Below are 20,708 nucleotides of genomic sequence, written 5' to 3' on the forward strand. Positions count from 1 at the left end.
CCTACCTACATACATACATACATACATACTACATACATACATACATACATACATAGTTTACAAACATAAATAATTAGTGACAACATTAACAAATTTCCAAAAGTTCTGACACAAACATAGTTGTGTGACGTGTGTGCGGGATGGGTTGAAATGAGAGCAAGAGCCATATTATATACTGAGAGTAAAATTTATTTAATTGAGGCATTGGCTAGCTTATTCAGCAATGAAAATCTTTAATTATCATTGGGCAATGAATATATATATCTGGGTTAAGGGTGAAATTGTTTGAGTGCACTGGGGGATGAGGCTGTGAAAAAAACTGGTAAATTTTCTCCTAGGGCCCCTACCATAAATTCTACACATTCCCTAATATTTGCCCAGCAAAAGCAAACCTTTTTTCAATTCATCACCTTTTTTTTCGAAAGCTTGAATTTGGAAAGAGATTTAATTTTGTTCAGTACGTTTGTTTAACATATACTGACTGATAATTATAAACAACTTGTTCTGCATACATTTAATATATCTTTTAAAATATTTCCATCACCATTTGTGCAATTTTCATTAATTTTTACACAGAAAGCAGTCAATCACAATGAAATACTTAATAAAATGATGAATGAATGGTGGATGAATAACCAGTCTTTAATACTTTACTTCTGTGGCTAATGGATGAAATGGATGTTTAAACACCAGCGGTGCGGATATTCCAACTGTCATTACATACCCACACATTGCTTTGAATGTGTGGAAACATGTTGGTACGGTAATGTTGACTACTGTACATGCATTCCCCACATATTAGTAATACTAAGAAACACAAAAATATAATTATATACCAGTACATAAGGTAAAAACAAAATGAATTCTTTGTGGTCAGAACATTTTGTCTAAGGTGGTGTGATGATGCGAATTTTTATTATTTTATTTTTTTTTATACTCAATAAACATGTCACTCAATCTACTATTTATGGCAGTTACTGTTCTTTTTATTTAGTACTTAAGAGCAAGTGTGTATATGGGGGCAGATGTCATTTGCTTGTTCATGATTGGCGCTGCAGTTGTCTTCACTGAAGTAGGCAGGGTTACTGTTGTGTTATCCCCAGATCTACAGACAGCATGGGCTGGACAAACACGAAAAAAAAAAAGACTGACGCATTAAGTGATGCTTGCGCTCACCAGAAACAATTCTTTAGGGTTTTTTGGCCTAATACCCTACACCAAGGTGATACAACACATATACCGGTATGTAGTAATACTGATGTTTGGATCCAATCTACTTTAACTTGACTCCAAACAGCCAAGAACACTACTGAGAAAATTTGTCCAGCAGTTACAAGGTCTATCCCTGGGGATTATTTCATGTTTTAAAGGTGTTAAAGTGACACAAACTGGGTTTATAAGCTTCCAGGCTCAAGTGAAAAAACTTCAATTAAACTATTCTAGTATAATGTTGATATTTATGTATGCCTCCTATGATATAACAATTTATGTTCTGACATTGTTAGAACTGTTGATTGCATAGTCAGGCATTCCTGTACATTTTTTGACATGTACACGTATAATAAATGACATCATTGGATCATTTGTAAGTTATATCCTAGTATACCCGGTAAGAGTTCAGTCAATTACAAGGGATAGTTAAGTATATGATCAGCAAGTAGAATACTGCTAGTACCTCTTAATATGCAGATAAAATTACATCTCAAAAACATGTAAACTCAGCTTGTGCCTGGGCCTTTAAAAGAAACCCATCCATATTTATAGACATGGATACTATGCATTATCCAAAGGAATAGGGAGAGCTGTCCACATCTAGTTTTGTGAGGGGAAACACTGTCAGAACGGAACACAATTTCCATTTCTTGAAACACTTTCATGTTTATTTCAATGTTAGAAATGAAACAGCTGACAGACAGCAAGATTCATTATTCACCTTTTCATTTAAATTAATTGAAGAAAAAGACATTAAAGTGAAAAAAAACACATACATTTACATTGTTGAACTACAGAATAACGATATATAGAGATTGATCTAACATTCTCCAGAGTACTTCCTACATTGAAAGCTTTGTTGTGTATTAATCAGTCAACACAAACCAAGAACAAAATAGTGTAAATAGTGACAAATAATTTCAGTTTACTAGTGTGTCCATGACATAGGATGAGAGTGACCCTGTTATATGTTTTCTTTGTCATTGTCACATATTATAAATGATGGTTCGGTATTATATGTTGGTTAAAAAAAAATTGGGAAAAAAGTTATATTTGTGTATGTACTTTCAATTTATAATCGTACTTTTAACAGTCTGGATGCATAGAAATGAGTTAAACATCCAGTTTCATTTGCTGTTTAATTGTACCATGGAGGTATAAGGGGAGAGTAGAAGTGTAGGGAGAGACTATGCCCTTATACCTCAATGGTTCTACTGTAAAACATCCTGGTTTATTTACTGTTTAGTTCTACAGTAAAACATTCTATTTGAATTCCTACTGGTGATACAAAATATCACAATTATCAAAGATATCTACAAAATTATTGTCAAAGCTTTGCTTTATCACATACTTTTTTACCAAAAAATACAGATAACAAAAAAGCTGTGAAACTTTGAATCCTAAAACTAAATTTCTTAATAAAAGGAAGTCATTGAAACAGTAGTTTGATGGTAGACTTCAGTCAGCCATTTCACATGGTTTATCATGTAGTTGCAAACAAATACAAAAGACCTTTGACATATTGTACAATTTCACTTCCTCCAAGCTTAGATTCTCCATACACTCGATCCACAAAGGTGATTGGTACCTGTAGAGTCCAAAATAAAAATATTAACAGCCCGATAGTGTAAGTGCCTTTTGCTGTTACTAAGCAAAAAAATTTGCAAGCATTTGTAGTTACAATGACAAGACAAAAGAGGACATTTTGAATGTATAATTAATACCTTTAAAAAGATGAAGGTGTCATTGAAGTTGAATTCAGTTCATGGGGTCACACAGACTCTGTATTTAAGACAAGGTAGGAAAATAACACTACTGAGGTGCATACATGCAATACATGAAAAGTCAGATGAAGATATGTCAATACCATATGTCCTTACCTCACCAACGCTGTAGTTAAGTTGTCTGGCTCTAACTAACATTTCCATTTGGAATACATATCCCTTGGAAACACAGGAGTCCACCAATTTTTGTAGGACTTCTTTTTTATATAGTCTGAAATACCAACAAGTATGATAATGATATACCTGCTACCTGAATGTAATATTCTTGTTATTTCCCATGTCTCTAACTGCTTCACAAAAAAATAATTTTTACAGAGAATGTTGTCATTCTTTATACCACATCGCTAAAATTAACACAAAGGGTGACAAAATTATTTTTTACATCATTTTGAAAAGTATTTTTTCTGCAGTACCTCTGTCTAATGAAGGACACCCTCTGGTGGTATGCATTAGAAATTATGTAGTGGCTTAAAAACCAAAAGGCTTTAGAAATTATGTAGTGGCTCAAAAGCTAAAAGGTGCTATGCAGCGTCCAATCAACTTCTGTTTTATTCTTATTACATAAATTGTACAGGAGATAGTGAATTTCTAATGTTGTATTAATGACCAATGTCTAGAAATAGTTCAACTATGCACAGTGGTGGCCAGTCTACACATGACACAGTCCACCCACATACCTGAAACTTCCAGTGAGGTCTGATGCACCGGGTTGAAGTAAGAACTGGGCGATAAAATTAGCAGTACGGCTGTAGAAATAAACAAAGTAATTCACGCGATTAATGTTTTTTTATGAAATAACTACAACAATCTGGAGTAATGTTATCTATTTTTCAGTTCATACACCCACACTAATAATGCAATTTAGCAGTAATTTGTAACAATGACACAAATGTTGCAACAAACACTACTACTCCACTTTTAGAATCCATTACTTATGATGTAACAAACCCATCATTTAGCTCTGACTTATACAAAAAAACATATCTGCTGTGGATGGATTGAAAAATAGTCATACTACTACTTGCAAAATCATGCTACCACCTGCATTCAGTCAGAAAGTAGCATTGTCAAAACTTCTCTTTTGATAAGTCACATGGTATACACAGACTGATTACAATAGTCAACTTTCCTGACCTCTCTATCACCCTGGATAAGTATGACATGTCACTCGGGTGTTATTTTAAAATAAATTTACATTAAGCTATAAGCAGTCATTCAACTGCTGTGTTTCTCATTGCCACAATACCTCTTCCAAAGATAAAGATATTGGCTTCCAAAATGAAGCTATTGAAAAGATTTCAAATTCTCATTCACATTGAATAGTGTCTTCATGGGCTTCCAGGAACACAGATGGCAATAAAGGATATCATTATTATTGTTATTATCATCCCATATCATTAAGTATGTAAATATATATTAGCTAATTTGTAATTATGCTAAATAATGCAATTTGATCATATAGTATACCTGCCAGCACAAATACATCCATACAAAGCAATCACTGATGATACAGCACATCAAAGGGGATTATTTTGTTACTACATTTCTCTAACTATCACCAAGTTTTCCACTCTCTTAGACATTTGCATAATTGATATTTGATCATTCATGAAACATCATCAAATGTGTACAATTTCTCATATCCTACATATTTTAGGTCCACTCTTTCAAAATTATCATTATCTCAAACACATGACATAATAAAAAAAACAGCGTCAATGGCATTGTAGCACAACTGTACAGTTTTTAAAAATGTTTACCCACATGCTGATCCATGCTAGGTATAGGTATTCATTTGCTGAATGACTATCCAGTTGCCTATCCAACCCTGTTGTTATGTTTCATCATACATATGGCTGTTGCTATGGGCATGGTTTTGTTGCTAGGTACATTTGCTTACATTTTTTAATGCTTATTCATTTGTCTGTTAATCCCTGTTGTTATCTTTGCAATATATGTGATCATTTGGCTGTTGCCATGGGCATGGTCTTGTTGCTATGCACACTTACATACATTTTTTGAAAGTTTGTTCATTTGTCTATTAATCCCTGTTGTTATCTTTTTGAAATACACCACTGTTTGGATGTTGCTATGGGCGTTGTCATGGTTGCTAGGGGTATTTGCATGCATTTTTTTAATGTTTACTCACTTGCCTACAGATGATGTTGTTATTTGACCAAAGTATACTGCCATTTGGTTGTTGCTAAGGGCATGGTCATGGTTGCTAGGGCCAATTGTGTCAAAATGTTTTGAAGAAAATCTGCAGAACAACACTTCACCAGAAACATCTCACCAAGTTTCAGTCTCATTTACCAAGTTCATTTTGAGAAAAAAGTTTTTGACCAAAATTCACATTTTTACACCTAATTTGCATATCGCTGATGAGATCATTACATGCTTAATACTTCTTCATCTATACACCCACAGATGCATCCTCATTAAATTTCAGCCTAATCTGCTGAGTAGTTTTGGAATTATAGACTTTTGACCAAAAAGACACATTTTTAGCCCTAATGTGCATATCACTGATGGAATCATTATGTCGTGAACAAATTAATCTAAACAACTTAATCTAAACACCCCCAAATATGTTCCCACCAAATTTCAGACCGATCTGCCTAGTGGTTTTGAGTTTAAGTTTTTTGACCAAAAATCACATATTTTTACCCATATCACACACTGGTGGTAAGATTATTTTGATTGAACAATTTCCCAACTAGACACCCAACATAATACACCCACCAAGTATCATGGCAATCAGTCCTGGGGTTTTTGACTCTAGGTAGTTTACACACACACACATCCACACAGACAGACAGACAGACACTTTGCCATGCCTATAGCTCTACTGAACCTTATCAATTGTGCTAAAAACATTGGACAGAATTACTAATATTTGAATACCTTATCAACTTTCTTCTAAAATCCCATCCATACACGCCACCATCACCAATATATCGTGTTCCAGATACAACGTCAAAGTTGTTTTCTTGCTGTTTTCTGGAAGTAAATTCAGATAATGAGAATACATTGATGAACAGTGGTTGCGATCTAAACAGTGGTTGCTATCTAAACAGTGGTTGCTATCTAAACAGTGGTTGCTATCTAAACAGTGGTTGCAATCTAAACAGTGGTTGCAATCTAAACAGTGGTTGCGATCTAAACAGTGGTTGCTATCTAAATGGTGGTTGCTATCTAAACAGTGGTTGCTATCTAAACAGTGGTTGCTATCTAAACAGTGGTTGCAATCTAAACAGTGGTTGCAATCTAAACAGTGGTTGCGATCTAAACAGTGGTTGCTATCTAAATGGTGGTTGCTATCTAAAGAGTGGTTGCTATCTAAACAGTGGTTGCTATCTAAACAGTGGTTGCAATCTAAACAGTGGTTGCAATCTAAACAGTGGTTGATATCAAAACAGTGGTTGCTATCTAAATGGTGGTTGCGATCTAAACAGTGGTTGCTATCTAAATGGTGGTTGCTATCTAAATGGTGGTTGCTATCTAAACAGTGGTTGCTATCTAAACAGTGGTTGCGATCTAAACAGTGGTTGTGATCTAAATGGTGGTTGCAATCTAAACAGTGGTTGCAATCTAAACAGTGGTTGCAATCTAAACAGTGGTTGTGATCTAAATGGCGGCTGCTATCTAAACAGTGGTTGCTATCTAAACAGTGGTTGCAATCTAAACAGTGGTTGATATCAAAACAGTGGTTGCTATCTAAACAGTGGTTGCTATCAAAACAGTGGTTGCAATCTAAACAGTGGTTGCTATCTAAATGGTGGTTGCTATCTAAACAGTGGTTGCTATCTAAATGGTGGCTGCTATCTAAACAGTGGTTGCTATCTAAACAGTGGTTGCGATCTAAACAGTGGTTGCTATCTAAATGGTGGTTGCTATCTAAATGGTGGTTGCAATCTAAACAGCGGTTGCTATCTAAATGATGGTTGCTATCTAAAAAGTGGTTGCTATCTAAACAGTGGTTGCGATCTACACAGTGGTTGCTATCTAAACAGTGGTTGCTATCTAAACAGTGGTTGCTATCTAAACAGTGGTTGCAATCTAAACAGTGGTTGCAATCTAAACAGTGGTTGCGATCTAAACAGTGGTTGCTATCTAAACAGTGGTTGCTATCTAAACAGTGGGTGGTTGCTATCTAAACAGTGGTTGCAATCTAAACAGTGGTTGCTATCTAAACGGTTGTGATCTAAACAGTGGTTGCAATCTAAACAGTGGTTGTGATTTAAATTTAATCTATATATGTGTAAGAATTGTTATTAAAAATGTCATTTAAATTTAATCTATGTGTAAGAATTGTTATTTAAAATAATACGCCATTTAAATTTAATCTATATATGTGTAAGAATTGTTCATTCAACATATGCCCATTTTTACATTTTGATATCTTCAGAACAAGTGCTATAAGTCTGGAATTGATATGTTTATCAAAACTACTCTTTTATAATGTTTTCTGAAAAACAAAGAGCCTGGATGAAAAACATTAAGTTCATCAGTTCAAGCCATCTACCCAACACAGTACCCAGGGGAGTTGGACTTTGATTTCTGTGCCTAGTAAACATGTTATCATTATTTTTAGTAGTAAATATTTGACTGTACTTGTTCTAATTACCACAGTGTCAGTCTTCATTAGCCATACTTCTGTTTTCATCATGATTTCCTCCCTAGGGGACTTGTTAATGGACATAATTCAACCATTTAGGTTTTTTACATCGATCCAGCTAACACAGTCTCAGGACAGTTTGAACTATAAATTTGATGACTTCTTTGGAAAACATGTTTACAACACTCCAAGGTTTCAGCTAAAAATATCTGACTGCAATTTTGCTACTTTGTGAAATGTTAAAGGGAGAGGATACCCAGTGAATTCACAAATGTTAACAACAAACTTGGATATTATAGATGATAAAATGCATTGGTTTCATTGTGTATCAGTATCATGGAACTGGCATCAATCAGAACTTTCAATTTTGATACTATGATATGAACCACATACTCTGACTGACGTAAATAGTAAGGATACAAGATTAAGATACAACAAGTGTGTTTTAGTTATACTTACTTGATGAACTGTGGTATAAACTTGGGCTGTTCAAAATTCAAAAGATGACAATTATCAAGCAACACATTTATATAATTTTATATATTTCATTTAGTTATGGTCTACTATCTTTCATCAATGTAGGTGATTATTTTACTCATTGTTAATTCATTTAATTTACATGATTCATTCATTCATTCATTCATTCATTCATTCATTCATTCATTCATTCATTCAATAACTACCAAGCCAATAATTCATTTGCCAGATAATTTATTTCAGTATTCATTGAGTACTTTATTAATCTAGTGTCTAATCACCAACTGGATAGTTAGTTACTTGATAATCTTTCATATTTGTGGCTTAATTGAACTACATACATATGTACATACACATGTATGTATGTACACACACACACACACACACACACACACACACACACACACACACACACACACACACACACACACACACACAATCATCCAAAGATACATATCAATGCAAATACACATACACACACAATATACATACACAAACGTGACATGCAAACATGCACACACACACACACACACACACACACACACACACACACACACACACACACACACACACACACACACACACACACACACAATCAACCATAGATACACATGCAAATACACCTACACTGACCAAGCACACATAAAATGGTTCTGTATAAAAAATAAAGTGTTTACATCAAACAAATTAAACAATGAACATTAGATTCATGTACAATAGAAAGAAGTACTCTTGGATGTTTTAGGAAAGATGTGAATTGTACAAAATAAAAACTAAATATTTCCTGGGTTTAAAATCATCCTTTTTATATATATTAGTGACAGTTCCATCCATATTTTAAATCTTTCAATATAATTATTGTATGACTAAAATGTTTTTCTGTTCAGCTTTGTATATTTTTTTTCCACTAAATGTAAAACCATAGATTACTGCTAATAAAGAGTTGGTCTATGAACTTATGGGATTACACACATATAAAAAAATGATGTAGCTTAAAGAACTTACATGATGAGAAAGATCTGCATCCATAATAATAACGAAGTTACCAGTTGCATGTTTTATACCATGAACATAGGCAGTACCTAAGTAAGAAAATAGTACAAATGGCATTGTAGCACAACTGTTCGGTTTGTGTGTTACTTTTTTTAAAACATTTATCAACATGCTGATCCAGCCTTGTTGTTACCTATGCAGTACCTATCATCACTTTACAGTTGCTATGGTTGGTATCTTACACACTGGGTGACTATATGTTAATTTTTCAATGTTTATCCACTTGCCTAATAATCTCTGTTGTTATCTTTGCAATATGCATCATCATTTCACTGTTCCTATGGCCATGGTCTTGTTGTTATGCATATTTACAATGCTCTCTTTTTTCTTGACTATCCATCCCTGTTGTTATCTTTGTCATATACACCATTATTTGGCTCTTAATATGGGCATAGTCTTGTTGCTATGTATACAAATATTACATGTTCATGTTTCGGACATTCATCCACATGCCTAACCAACTCTGCTGCTAACTCTGCAATATACACAATCATTTGGCTGTTGATATGGGTGTAGTCTTGTTGATAGGCAAACATGCAATCATTTCTTAAATCTCTATCCACATGACTACCCATCCTGGTTTTATATTTGCAATACAAACAATCATTTGACTCTTGCTTTGGGTTTAGTCTTGTTGCTAGATATAATTACATACATTTTAAAAAGTTTATTCACTTGTCCACTGATTTCCGTTTACTGTTGCCAATATATGTCCTGATTTGACTGTCGCTAGGGGTGTGGTCTTGCTGCTAGGCATATTTGCAAACATTTCTTAAAGTTTATGCACTTGACCACTGATTGTCGTTTACTGTTGCCAATATATGTCCTGATTTGACTGTCGCTAGGGGTGTGGTCTTGCTGCTAGGCATATTTGCAAACATTTCTTAAAGTTTATGCACTTGCCCACTGATTTCCGTTTACTGTTGCCAATATATGTCCTGATTTGACTGTCGCTAGGGGTGTGGTCTTGCTGCTAGGCATATTTGCAAACATTTCTTAAAGTTTATGCACTTGACCACTGATTGTCGTTTACTGTTACCAATATGTGTCCTGATTTGACTGTCGCTAGGGGTGTTGTCTTGCTGCTAGGCATATTTGCAAACATTTCTTAAAGTTTATGCACTTGACCACTGATTGTCGTTTACTGTTGCCAATATATGTCCCGATTTGACTGTCGCTATGGGTGTGGTCTTGCTACTAGACATATTTGCATACAGTTTTTGAACGTTGATTGCCCTACCCATTCCTGTTAACTTTGCAATATACACAATCATTTGACTTATGCTAAGGGTGTGGTCTTGTAGCTAGGCATAGTTACACATATTTTTTTACTTTTAATATTCATTTGTTGTTATTTTTCCAAAATATAGTGGCATTTAGCTTTTAAGTTGTTTACAAACACACACACACACACACACACACACACACACACACACACACATACACACACGCACACACACACACACACACACACACACATACACACACACACACAGATGGACAGACGTTTCCCATGCCTATAGCACAGTTCAGTTGTTACATACACACACCTATTGTATACCTGTAACGCATGGTACACAATAAATATAAAAATATGTAGAATTTAATATCGCACCAATAATACTGATATTGTAAAGACTGCCCTCAATAATCATACATATATCTACCTTTGTTTACAGTGTTTATACTACATTATTGCAATGTAAGTACATTGCCAGCAACAGCAAATTATAGAGATATTTAATACAGCAATTTAAAGACTGCCATTAACTTATAATGATAACATATCCTTTGGTAAATATGATCATTTCTGTAGCTGTTCACACAGAACATATAAATCAAAACAGAAAACCTATTAAGGTCCAACCATGCTGAAGTGAGATTTATACCTTACCTAATCCAAGTTTCCTTGGTCTTGGTCTAAGTACCTAAAAAATAAAAAATAACAAAATCATGATATTCATTAACTGATGTGACATTTTGACAAAGTTACTAGACAACAATGCATAACACAAGCATGTGATGTCATTACATGCTAAAATGGAAATGCTACAAAAGACCCTAGCAATTCAGAACTTGGTAAATGCATTCAGGGAAATTCAGATATTTTTGAAAACTGACTTGCACTATTTGCTATTTTCAAGAATCGTGCTAAGACAAAACAAATCAGAAAGAAAACAAATGAGGGTGGGAAGGGGGACTCAGTGACTCCTTAAGAACTAATGCTGCCTACAGGGTTCTTTTATTTTCTCCTGCTCCAACTTGTAAAATTCTACTATGAAAATTCTACTTTGAACAGCTACCATTTCCAATCTAACAGGGGTATTTGTTTGTACATAAATAACTACAAGGTGAACAAAACAAGATTATGCACTTGTAGGTACTTGGATGGTGTCTCTATGTGTTACACCTCCTAACTTATGATGTAAATTGTGAAATTTTACACAAATATGACTGCCACTTGGGCATATATGATTCAGTCACAAAACAAAGTTGTGTGCAAATGTGTCTCCGATGTTATGTTATTGCTACTTTTGTGCCAGGTTTGGTTGAAATCAGTTGGTGCATGCCAGATATAAAAGGGTGAACACACATGCATGAATGCACAGACAGACATATGAACAGTACCCAATCTAAGTAATAGCCCCTCTGAGTAGTGCCTGTTACTGGCTAAACCAGAATCTCATTCTATCATCAGTGATTGTTTCATCACCCACGTAGCCATGACACTTTGACCCCTCATGTCATAATTTATACTCACTATTCTGTTGCTTCCATAGATCCTTTCCAATTCCTGGGCCACTTCCAAGGTCCCATCTGGACTTCCATCGTCAATGACTATGATTTCATAATCATGACCACTGCAATATCAAAATATTGAATTTTAGGAAAAGGTCAGCAGGTAACAGAAGGACAGTAACAATTAGGTGGTATTGGGGCCAGGAAGTATATAAAGGAGCACAAGCTAAAAAAAAAACATTTGGAGCATATTGTTTGCACATATGTTTAACAGGTACTTACTGAAGCATACTTAACCACCACTTGTAATTGAGTGAACTCACACCTGGTATTAGGATATAACTTGTGAATGATCCAATGATGTAATTGAATTATGGCGAATTATATATATCACTGTTGTATATGTGACAAATATTGAGGAAATCACTATGCAGTTATCTGTTCTATTCTAACAGTAACACTGTCAAAAGACAGTTGTAATGTCATAGATGGTATACATTCACATTATCATTACACTAGAATAGTTTAGTCAAAGTTTTATGTGAAGTATTTTCACTTATGACAAAAGATTTATAAACTCAACTTGTGTCATGTCACTTTACGTCTCAAAAGACTATGATCTGCGACTAAATCTAGAACTTAGAAGTGCGACTTTCACAGAGCCAAAAATAACTGTTCATCTGTAATGATGGACATCAATACTGTGCATTCATAAAAACTATTGAAAGGCAACCCCTCTGGATGCCTATTTGGCTTGTGTATTCTACGGTACACCCACTATTAAACAGTCAATAATCGAATGATTGATCGTCAAAAACTTAAACCGGAAGTGCGTGGCAAGGCAAACCATTCAAGGTCTTGGCAGGTTAAGGGACAACGATCACTATGTTGAGTACAAAGGTGTTAATTAAAAGACCTACCTTTGTGTAAAAGACCTGACTATCAACCAAACAATTAGCGGCAGGTTTTCTCTTTCGTTGTAAGTTGGAAGCAACACCGAGTACTTATCTTTCTTTCGCGCAGACGACATCTTGGGCATAAGGTCAAAGGTTAATGCTAGTATCGTCTTTATCGTCGTAGATGGCGCTCCTCATAAAAATTATTACAATGAGTGATCACAACCATCCTCAAGCAAACATCCGAAATATTGAGGTGTCCGATTACAATTTGTTGTTAGCATACGGATCGATTGCTTTATTGACCTCTGTTTCTTCCGTGTATTGTCGTTTGCTTTCGATTTTGTTGTTCTGGGAGTGCGACTCTTAAGTCACCATATCTATCTCCCATGTTTTATTCATATATTGGGGGAAACTACATATAAACAGATATGCTTAATAGATATAGTGACTAAGTGAGAGCAACATTTGGTCTTGTATTTGCAATTTTAACTCTACCTAAAAACAATACAGGACAACCTGTGTAAAGAGCTTTGTAAGTCTTGGCATAGCGGCTTATATAATGATATAAGGAAAAAGTGTAGTGATAAAAATAAGGCCAGAAAAAAGAGCTTTGTTTCTTGTCCCTGCTCGCTTCACTTGACAACATGCGCGTCGGAGATTTTCCCCTTTGCCTTTATGTACATGTATTTCTTTCCAAACATGTCATTTGTGCCACACATATATAGCCAGAAAATGATTACAGGAATAGAAGTTTAGGTTGGCCATGGTTATTTGGCGAGAAATGGGGGGGGGGGCATAGAAAAAATTGAGGGTTCAAAGAGGGGCCATGACAATTCTGATGGTCTGAAAGGGGGGGGGGGACGAAATATTTTGCTCATGCTTTTAACCAAATTAAACCCGGAGCGGTCGTTTACCGAGTAAATTAAAAAAAATTCTCGCGGCTTCGTCGCAATACCTTCTAAAGGTGAGTTGGGTGATAGCCATGCGAATGTATTTCTGTATGCCTTCCTCTGTCTGTCTGTCTGTCTGTCTGTCTGTCTGTCTGTCTGTCTGTCTGTCTGCCTGTCTGTCTGTCTGCCTGTCTGTCTGCCTGTATCTGTATCTGTATCTGTCTATCTCTCTCTCTCTCTCTCTCTCTCTCTCTCTCTCTCTCTCTCTCTCTCTCTCTCTCTCTCTCTCTCTCTCTCTCTCTCTCTCTCTCTCTCTCTCTCTCTCTCTCTCTCTCTCTCTCTCTCTCTCTCTCTCTCTCTCTCTCTGGAGACTTTTCTGAACAATCAAACCTCATGAGCAGTCGGTTTACCTTGTACTTTGCAAAATTGTACACTTCATTTACCTATACCATACATTTAATTACGAGGCAGTTAATAGCCATGCAAATGTATGTGTCTGCCAAAATATCTCTGAATAGGTAAGTTAAAGTATATATAATATAGCCATACAGATGTATAATAATGTATTGACTCGAGTAAAATTGAGGTATTGAAGACAATTTTCAAGTACTCTATGGCTTTCGATAATGCGTATGGTTTGCAATTTTATGCCATTAAATGGCCTTCTTCGTGTCCTTACTTTTTAAAAAGTGCTTACACTCTCCCCACTAGCTATCATGGAGGAGGCTATTTCTGCCCAGAATCAGGCAAGAACTCCCAAAGACTAGCTGAGCACACTATTGGTATTGCCGGGGCACCGCCAAGGTCAACAACCCAACTTCACCATGTGATCCCAATATATCTTACCACAAGTGCAAGTCCCCCTCCCCTCCATTCTTGTGAGACCCACTATCTCCTTTCATTACATACACCAACTTAAATTGATTCACTGCATGGTTGTCAGCAACGATTTGACTGGTATTTTCTGAAACAATACGGCGGCAATGGTGACAGCGGTGGGATGCCAAAATCACAATGCGTCAAAGTAAAAAATTCCATACCCCCCCCTTCCAAGCCCCGATTCGGAGTAAGCATGTCTGTCTGTCTGTCTGTCTGTCTGTCTGTCTGTCTGTCTGTCTGTCTGTCTGTCTGTCTGTCTGTCTGTCTGTCTGTCCGTCTGTCCGTCTGTTTGTTTGTTTTTCTCTGTATGCCTGTCTGTCTATCTACCCCGGTATCTTCATCCATCCGTCCGACCATCCGTCCATCAAACCACCCTCCCTAAATTGCAATTTTCATGCAGATTATTGTTGTAAGTTTGTAATCATTTCCGCCAGCGATTCTAAACACTCCCCTAGAACATTGGCCCTTAGTGTTACAAAGGCTGTTAAATGCATTTAATAACCACTATATTGTAAACCATTATATTAAAAAGCACACAATAAGCGGTACGCCTCTCCTTTCGGCAAATAATTTGGTACGATCACCTCCACTGGTACAAACCGTTGGTATTAAGGATTATTATATAAGTACAGACATGGGGGGAAAAGTTGTAAGTTTGCACGGTGTCTACACACAGATGTAGGTTTACACACACGTTCTACAGTTTTTGCATATTTTTCTGTTTCCTCGAAAACTGCAGATTAAAATTTTATTACTCTGTTAATGAAAATATTAATAATAGCAATAGTAAACATGGAAATCCGGGCTAACATAACGTGGATGATAAGAATAAAAATCAATACTGACAAGTAATAAATGTAAGTATTGTAGGATATGATACAAACTAATATTGGCAAGACTAAGTCTTGTAGGGTAATACAAACCATAAACATATATGTTGAGGAGACTAAGTCTTATAGGGCAATAAGGGGACCGGTCAGTTTGTAAGGGGTGACCATGTTTTCGAAATTGGCAGAGAGGGGGGGGGGTCATGCTGTCATTGTGTTTTGGATTATGATGGAAGAAAAAAATCCTTTTCTACAATGGCATGTAGCCTTGTCTGAAATGTGGTACATGTCAATATTTGTTCTTCTCCCTGTTGTTTACATGAATTCTTTAATATTACTTATTAGTTCAAACATAACTATACATATACATATACATGTATTACCTAGCTACCACACTAGTTACAAAATATGTACATGTCAATGCTTCACTTATATTGCACTTTTGGGCAAAAGTGAACTTGAAGGTTTCGTAATGGTAATCTTCATAGATAGCTTATAAAAGAAGTTAATATAATTGTTCTACTCGTCAGTATGAACTTGTCAGTAGGGATTAATACACTTTCTATTTTGGACACTACATGATTTTGACACTACAAATCACCACATCTCATCAGATTCCAGTTTCTATTGTACACTATGTATGACCACCTAAAGTTCTCTAACATACCGGTGACTTTACTATACATGCATTATTAATGCCCCTATACCAATGTTACGGGCCCATTTTTATGTGATATGGGAAACTAATTTAAGCTTACATTTAACCTCAAAGGCTATGAACAACCTAAACGTTGCCTAAATAGAAGAAAAATTGCAGATCTGCCAGGGGGAAACCCCAAGGACTCCCTCACCTCCAGAGGTCACTCATGCATTCAACCAACAATCAGATGCACCAACAACCTTTTTACTGTCATAATGGTATTAAACTTTTCTTAAATATTTTCATTCAATTCTAATTTGAGATGATATTGTCTTTTAAAGATGTGAAATGTTTGCCGCGATAGTCTAAAGTTACCTTAATCTCCAAATCTCTCCTACCAATGATACTACCATTAGATGTGCTGACCTTTACTACATGATTGTGTATAATGATGCCATTTAGCTTTTTAAGAACATATTTCAACCCTATGTAAGTTATAAAGAATAGTTCTGATACTTGATGGTGCTGTCTTGTAAAGCATGGATTAAGTTATTGCTTGAAAGGGTCTGAATAGCCTAAATATTGGCTTTAAGAGTAAAAACCCTCCAAGGTTCTAGAGAGTGACACCCTCGGACCCCCCACATGAGGTGGACATATCCCAGTCTCAAGCTCTTCCCCTCTTACTGTCAAGATGGTATCAAAGTCTATTTCAAAAGTATTTCAACCCTATGTAGTTGCTTTTTACATGTTGGCGCCGCTTGTAAAGCTTGGAAATTATAGTCTGAAAGGGTCTGAATAGTCTCAAAATTGACATTTAGAGTAAAAAACATCCAGGGCTTCTAGGGGAACACCCCTAGGACCCCCCCCGTACACACGAGGTGTACCTTTGTAGTTGCTTTTTTTAATATTTGTGCTGTCTTGTAAAGCTTGGAAATTATTTTCTGAAAATGTCTGAATAGTCTCAAAATTTTGGAGTTAAAAACCTCCTGGGCTTCAAGGGGGAGACCTCCAAGGACCCCCATAAGAGATGTACATATTCCCTTCTCAAGCTCCCCCCCCCTACCTTTCACTGTCAAGATGCTATTAAACTCCTGTTTGAATACATTTACCCTGTGTAGTCAATAATTATAATTATGATAGTGCTAACCCGGGATCTTATAAAGTAGATGCAAGACAGTCAAGCAGTCCACACTGAGTCACGGTCAAAAAATACCTGTCATGTGAATATTACATATATGGGGGGGGGGTGTCATCATGTTTTAGAATTAAGTGATAGGGGGGTCAGCCTGTTTTTGGTTTTACAGATAGGGGGGGGGGGTTCAGTGACTTTTTGTCGACCCGATTTAAGAAACCATCGCCCCCCCCCCCCGGGGCTGGAGAAACTGACCGGTCCCTAAAAGCTACAAACACTTACGTTGACAAGACCAAGTCTTGTAGGGCAATACAGACGATGCAAACTATATATAACATAAATGTTAAGCAGACTAAAATCTTGTAGGGCAATACACAATTCGAGACACTTAAGTTCACTTGTCCATAAGGTCACGTGTTCCGAATGGTGGGTCAACCTGTTGACAAAGACTGAAGTACGTAATTTTAAAGTTAGTGTTTGGAACAAACTTTTAATGTTATATTGGTTTAACAGCATATACTCTTCCCATTTGAATAAGTCGTGTGTGTGTGTGTGTGTGTGTGTGTGTGTGTGTGTGTGTGTGTGTGTGTGTGTAATGTATTTATCGTCCTTCTTGTATTTATTGATTTTGCTAATATCTGACATGTTTATAATTGTATCACCAAGTTTTATCTAATCTAATCGAACTGGTGGTCTGTAACAGTTTTCTTATAAACCTGAGAATAATATGAATATAGCAGTAATAATAAAAACGGTGATAGACTTGAAATGAAATGAAAAACGAATTTATATGTATATACAGTGTTTGTATATTTCATTGATGCATAATATGACAAAATCGAATAGATTGTAACAATCTCATATTTACCAAATTTATATTGGTAAGTTTTATACATATTCTAATGTCACCGAGTATTTTGAAAGTAAACATCACCATTTGATGACATCACAAGATATAGAAGAAAACAATTGACTGTTTACAGATATTAAATCATACATGAATAACTTGGAGTGAGCAACGAATTTAGACAAATACACGACTTGTAATGAACATGTACCTTATTGATTTATGTATCAATGACTGTCAATTTTAGTGTAGCAATACTTGGCAATACATGGACAGTCGCGGTAAAGAACTGCAGATTCACGTGAAGTTGTCTGGTTTAGGTGGTAACGTGTCATCATACTCGTATGAGAAAGCTTCGTTATAGGATGGAGGGGGTATAGTATATACGTATTGAGGAGGTTGTGGAAAGGACGCGGTGTCAGTAGGAACACTTGCCATCTGGTGTTCTGAGGTGTTGGTGTTGGTGTTGGTGGTCAAGGAGGCTGATCCTGTCGTCACGGTTGTACGGCGTTTGGTTTTCTGACAAGCAGCGAAGCAGTAACCACAGCAGGCACAGACTAGCATTATCCCACACGTACTAACCAATAAGACTGCAATAACGATACCAACAATAGCCCACACACTGGCCCAGTTACCTGTATTATTAAAATGAAAATATCAATTAGTATCAGTTGACGTAAAAATCATTATAAGCTATAAAGATACAGAAATGTAGTTGGTAGTAGTAGTAGTAGTAGTAGTAGTAGTAGTAGTAGTAGTAGTAGTAGTAGTTGTAGTAGTAGTAGTAGTAGTTGTAGTAGTAGTAGTAGTAGTAGTAGTAATGGCAAAATATATCTGAAAAGCGTCGCGTGACTTGTTGTTTTGGAGCGAGCGCCCCCCCCCTCTCTCTCTCTCTCTCTCTCTCTCTCTCTCTCTCTCTCTCTCTCTCTCTCTCTCTCTCTCTCTCTCTCTCTCTGTGTGTGTGTGTGTGTGCGTATGTATGTATGTATGTATGTATGTATGTATGTATGTATGTATGTATGTATGTATGTATGCATGCGCGTGTCATTTCAATTTCTCTCTGTGTGTGCACGTGTGTGCACTAATACGAATATAATCGGCAATTGAAAGCAACAAACAAATAAAGTTTGCTTATATATATATTTGGCCTGAAAACTGTTTGAATGTCATATAGAGAGTATTATCGAGTAATACCTGAACAGCCATACTCGTCAGATTTGTCACCACAGTTATCCCGTCCATCACATTTCAAGGAGGAAGCAATGCAACGATCATTGTCACATGTAAACTGACTTGTTTCGTTACATGTCGGACCAGATGCTACACACAGGAGAAAAATAACTTTAGAATCATAATAAATATATGTGCATTATTATAATATAAACCCCAATGATTGAGGTAATGCTTCATGTACGTTATGAAGTTCAAGACAGTGGCTAGATTTACTGTGCGAAGATGATGGATATCGATGTAATGTTATTTGTAACCGTATTTTACCCACAATGCAAGTTTATAGAAATCTCTGCATGTAAGGTTACGAATAGTTGAGCATAGGCATCTATGCCAATGATTTGTACATAGCATATATGATTTTCTGATACACAGATACGTAGATGGGGCATTTGCTTGTGAATAAGGAAGCCTTCTGTAATTACAGGTGGCGGGGGTATTTAGGGCCATTTATTACAAATCTGTTCTTTGCCACATTGTGTTGTCTAATTATAGCTCTACATTATTTTGTGATTGCACCGCTGCCATCAGTTCAACATCCTACTGCTGCCACATCGTCACATTGATTTGGGTTAGGGTTACGTATCGTATTAAAATATCAGACTGTATCAATGAAATCACTGCTGACAACCATGTAGCCAATTAATTATCAGTTGCGATGTGATGTGAGGATGGGAATGGATCTCAGCAGAGTGTAAAACGGGAACAGTTGGGTAAGATATTAGGGATAATGTTGTCACCCGTGGAGATGTTATCGTTGACCCGGGTCCAGACACCGTGCACGCTGTGCATGCCCATCTAGTGGTTTGGAGTTCTAGCTTTCAGCTCAACCAATACTGAGGTCCAAACGCATTGATTAATGCAGTGCCTTCATAACAATTCACTCTGGTGGTGGTAGCACGTGGTAAATAACTATTGCCTTTAAAACTTTGAATGTGGTGGCAGCGGTGGGATTAAGTCCTTAAACCATTGATTCTGGGACGTCTCTCCTTTTCCAACTCATGTTTTTGAAATATTGTAACAGGTGGGGGGGGGGGGGTTAGCTTATCTGTAGACTTGAACAATTATCGCTACTATATTCCGCTATCCTAACTGACATTTTCATTTTTCGCTATTGTTCTAACGGAGGGAAAATTTAAAAAAAAATCAAAATGTCGGTTAGGATAGCTGAATAGTGTAGTAGCGATAGTCGTTCATGTCTACAGGTAGGCTAGGGAGGGCCATGTTTTAGAAAAGTTGTTAATTCTGTTATTTAGTGTTTTTAATTATGTCAAAACTTACTCAGTTTATGGAATGAAGTGAAGACTAGATTGAATCCTTTGTAAGTTCTCGTTAAGTCTGTTTTTAAACGTAAAGTGATATATGGACCAGATGAGAGGATGTCCCCTGGTTTATATCGGCCACACAGTCGTGTGATAAAAGGAGATGATGTATCGGGCCCATCGTACAGCTCTAAATAGTCAACACATCCACCGATAGTC

The 20,708-nt window shown here is 36.3% G+C and overlaps 1 protein-coding gene across 1 annotated transcript; it reads right to left on the bottom strand.

Moving 5' to 3' along the window:
* Nucleotides 1-1,939: 1,939 nt before the first annotated feature.
* On the bottom strand, nt 1,940-12,915 carry LOC144437267 (dolichol-phosphate mannosyltransferase subunit 1-like). Its single transcript, XM_078126184.1, has 9 exons — nt 12,804-12,915; nt 11,906-12,005; nt 11,039-11,072; nt 9,097-9,173; nt 8,074-8,099; nt 5,901-5,996; nt 3,674-3,742; nt 3,093-3,207; nt 1,940-2,800 (listed from the first exon to the last, which is right to left on the bottom strand). The coding sequence occupies exons 1-9, from the start codon at nt 12,911-12,913 to the stop codon at nt 2,696-2,698; spliced, it is 732 nt and encodes a 243-aa protein (XP_077982310.1). The 5' UTR covers nt 12,914-12,915; the 3' UTR covers nt 1,940-2,695.
* Between the last annotated feature and the right edge of the window lie 7,793 nt (nt 12,916-20,708).

This window comes from Glandiceps talaboti, chromosome 7 (assembly GCF_964340395.1).
Source record: "Glandiceps talaboti chromosome 7, keGlaTala1.1, whole genome shotgun sequence".
NCBI lineage: Eukaryota > Metazoa > Hemichordata > Enteropneusta > Spengelidae > Glandiceps > Glandiceps talaboti.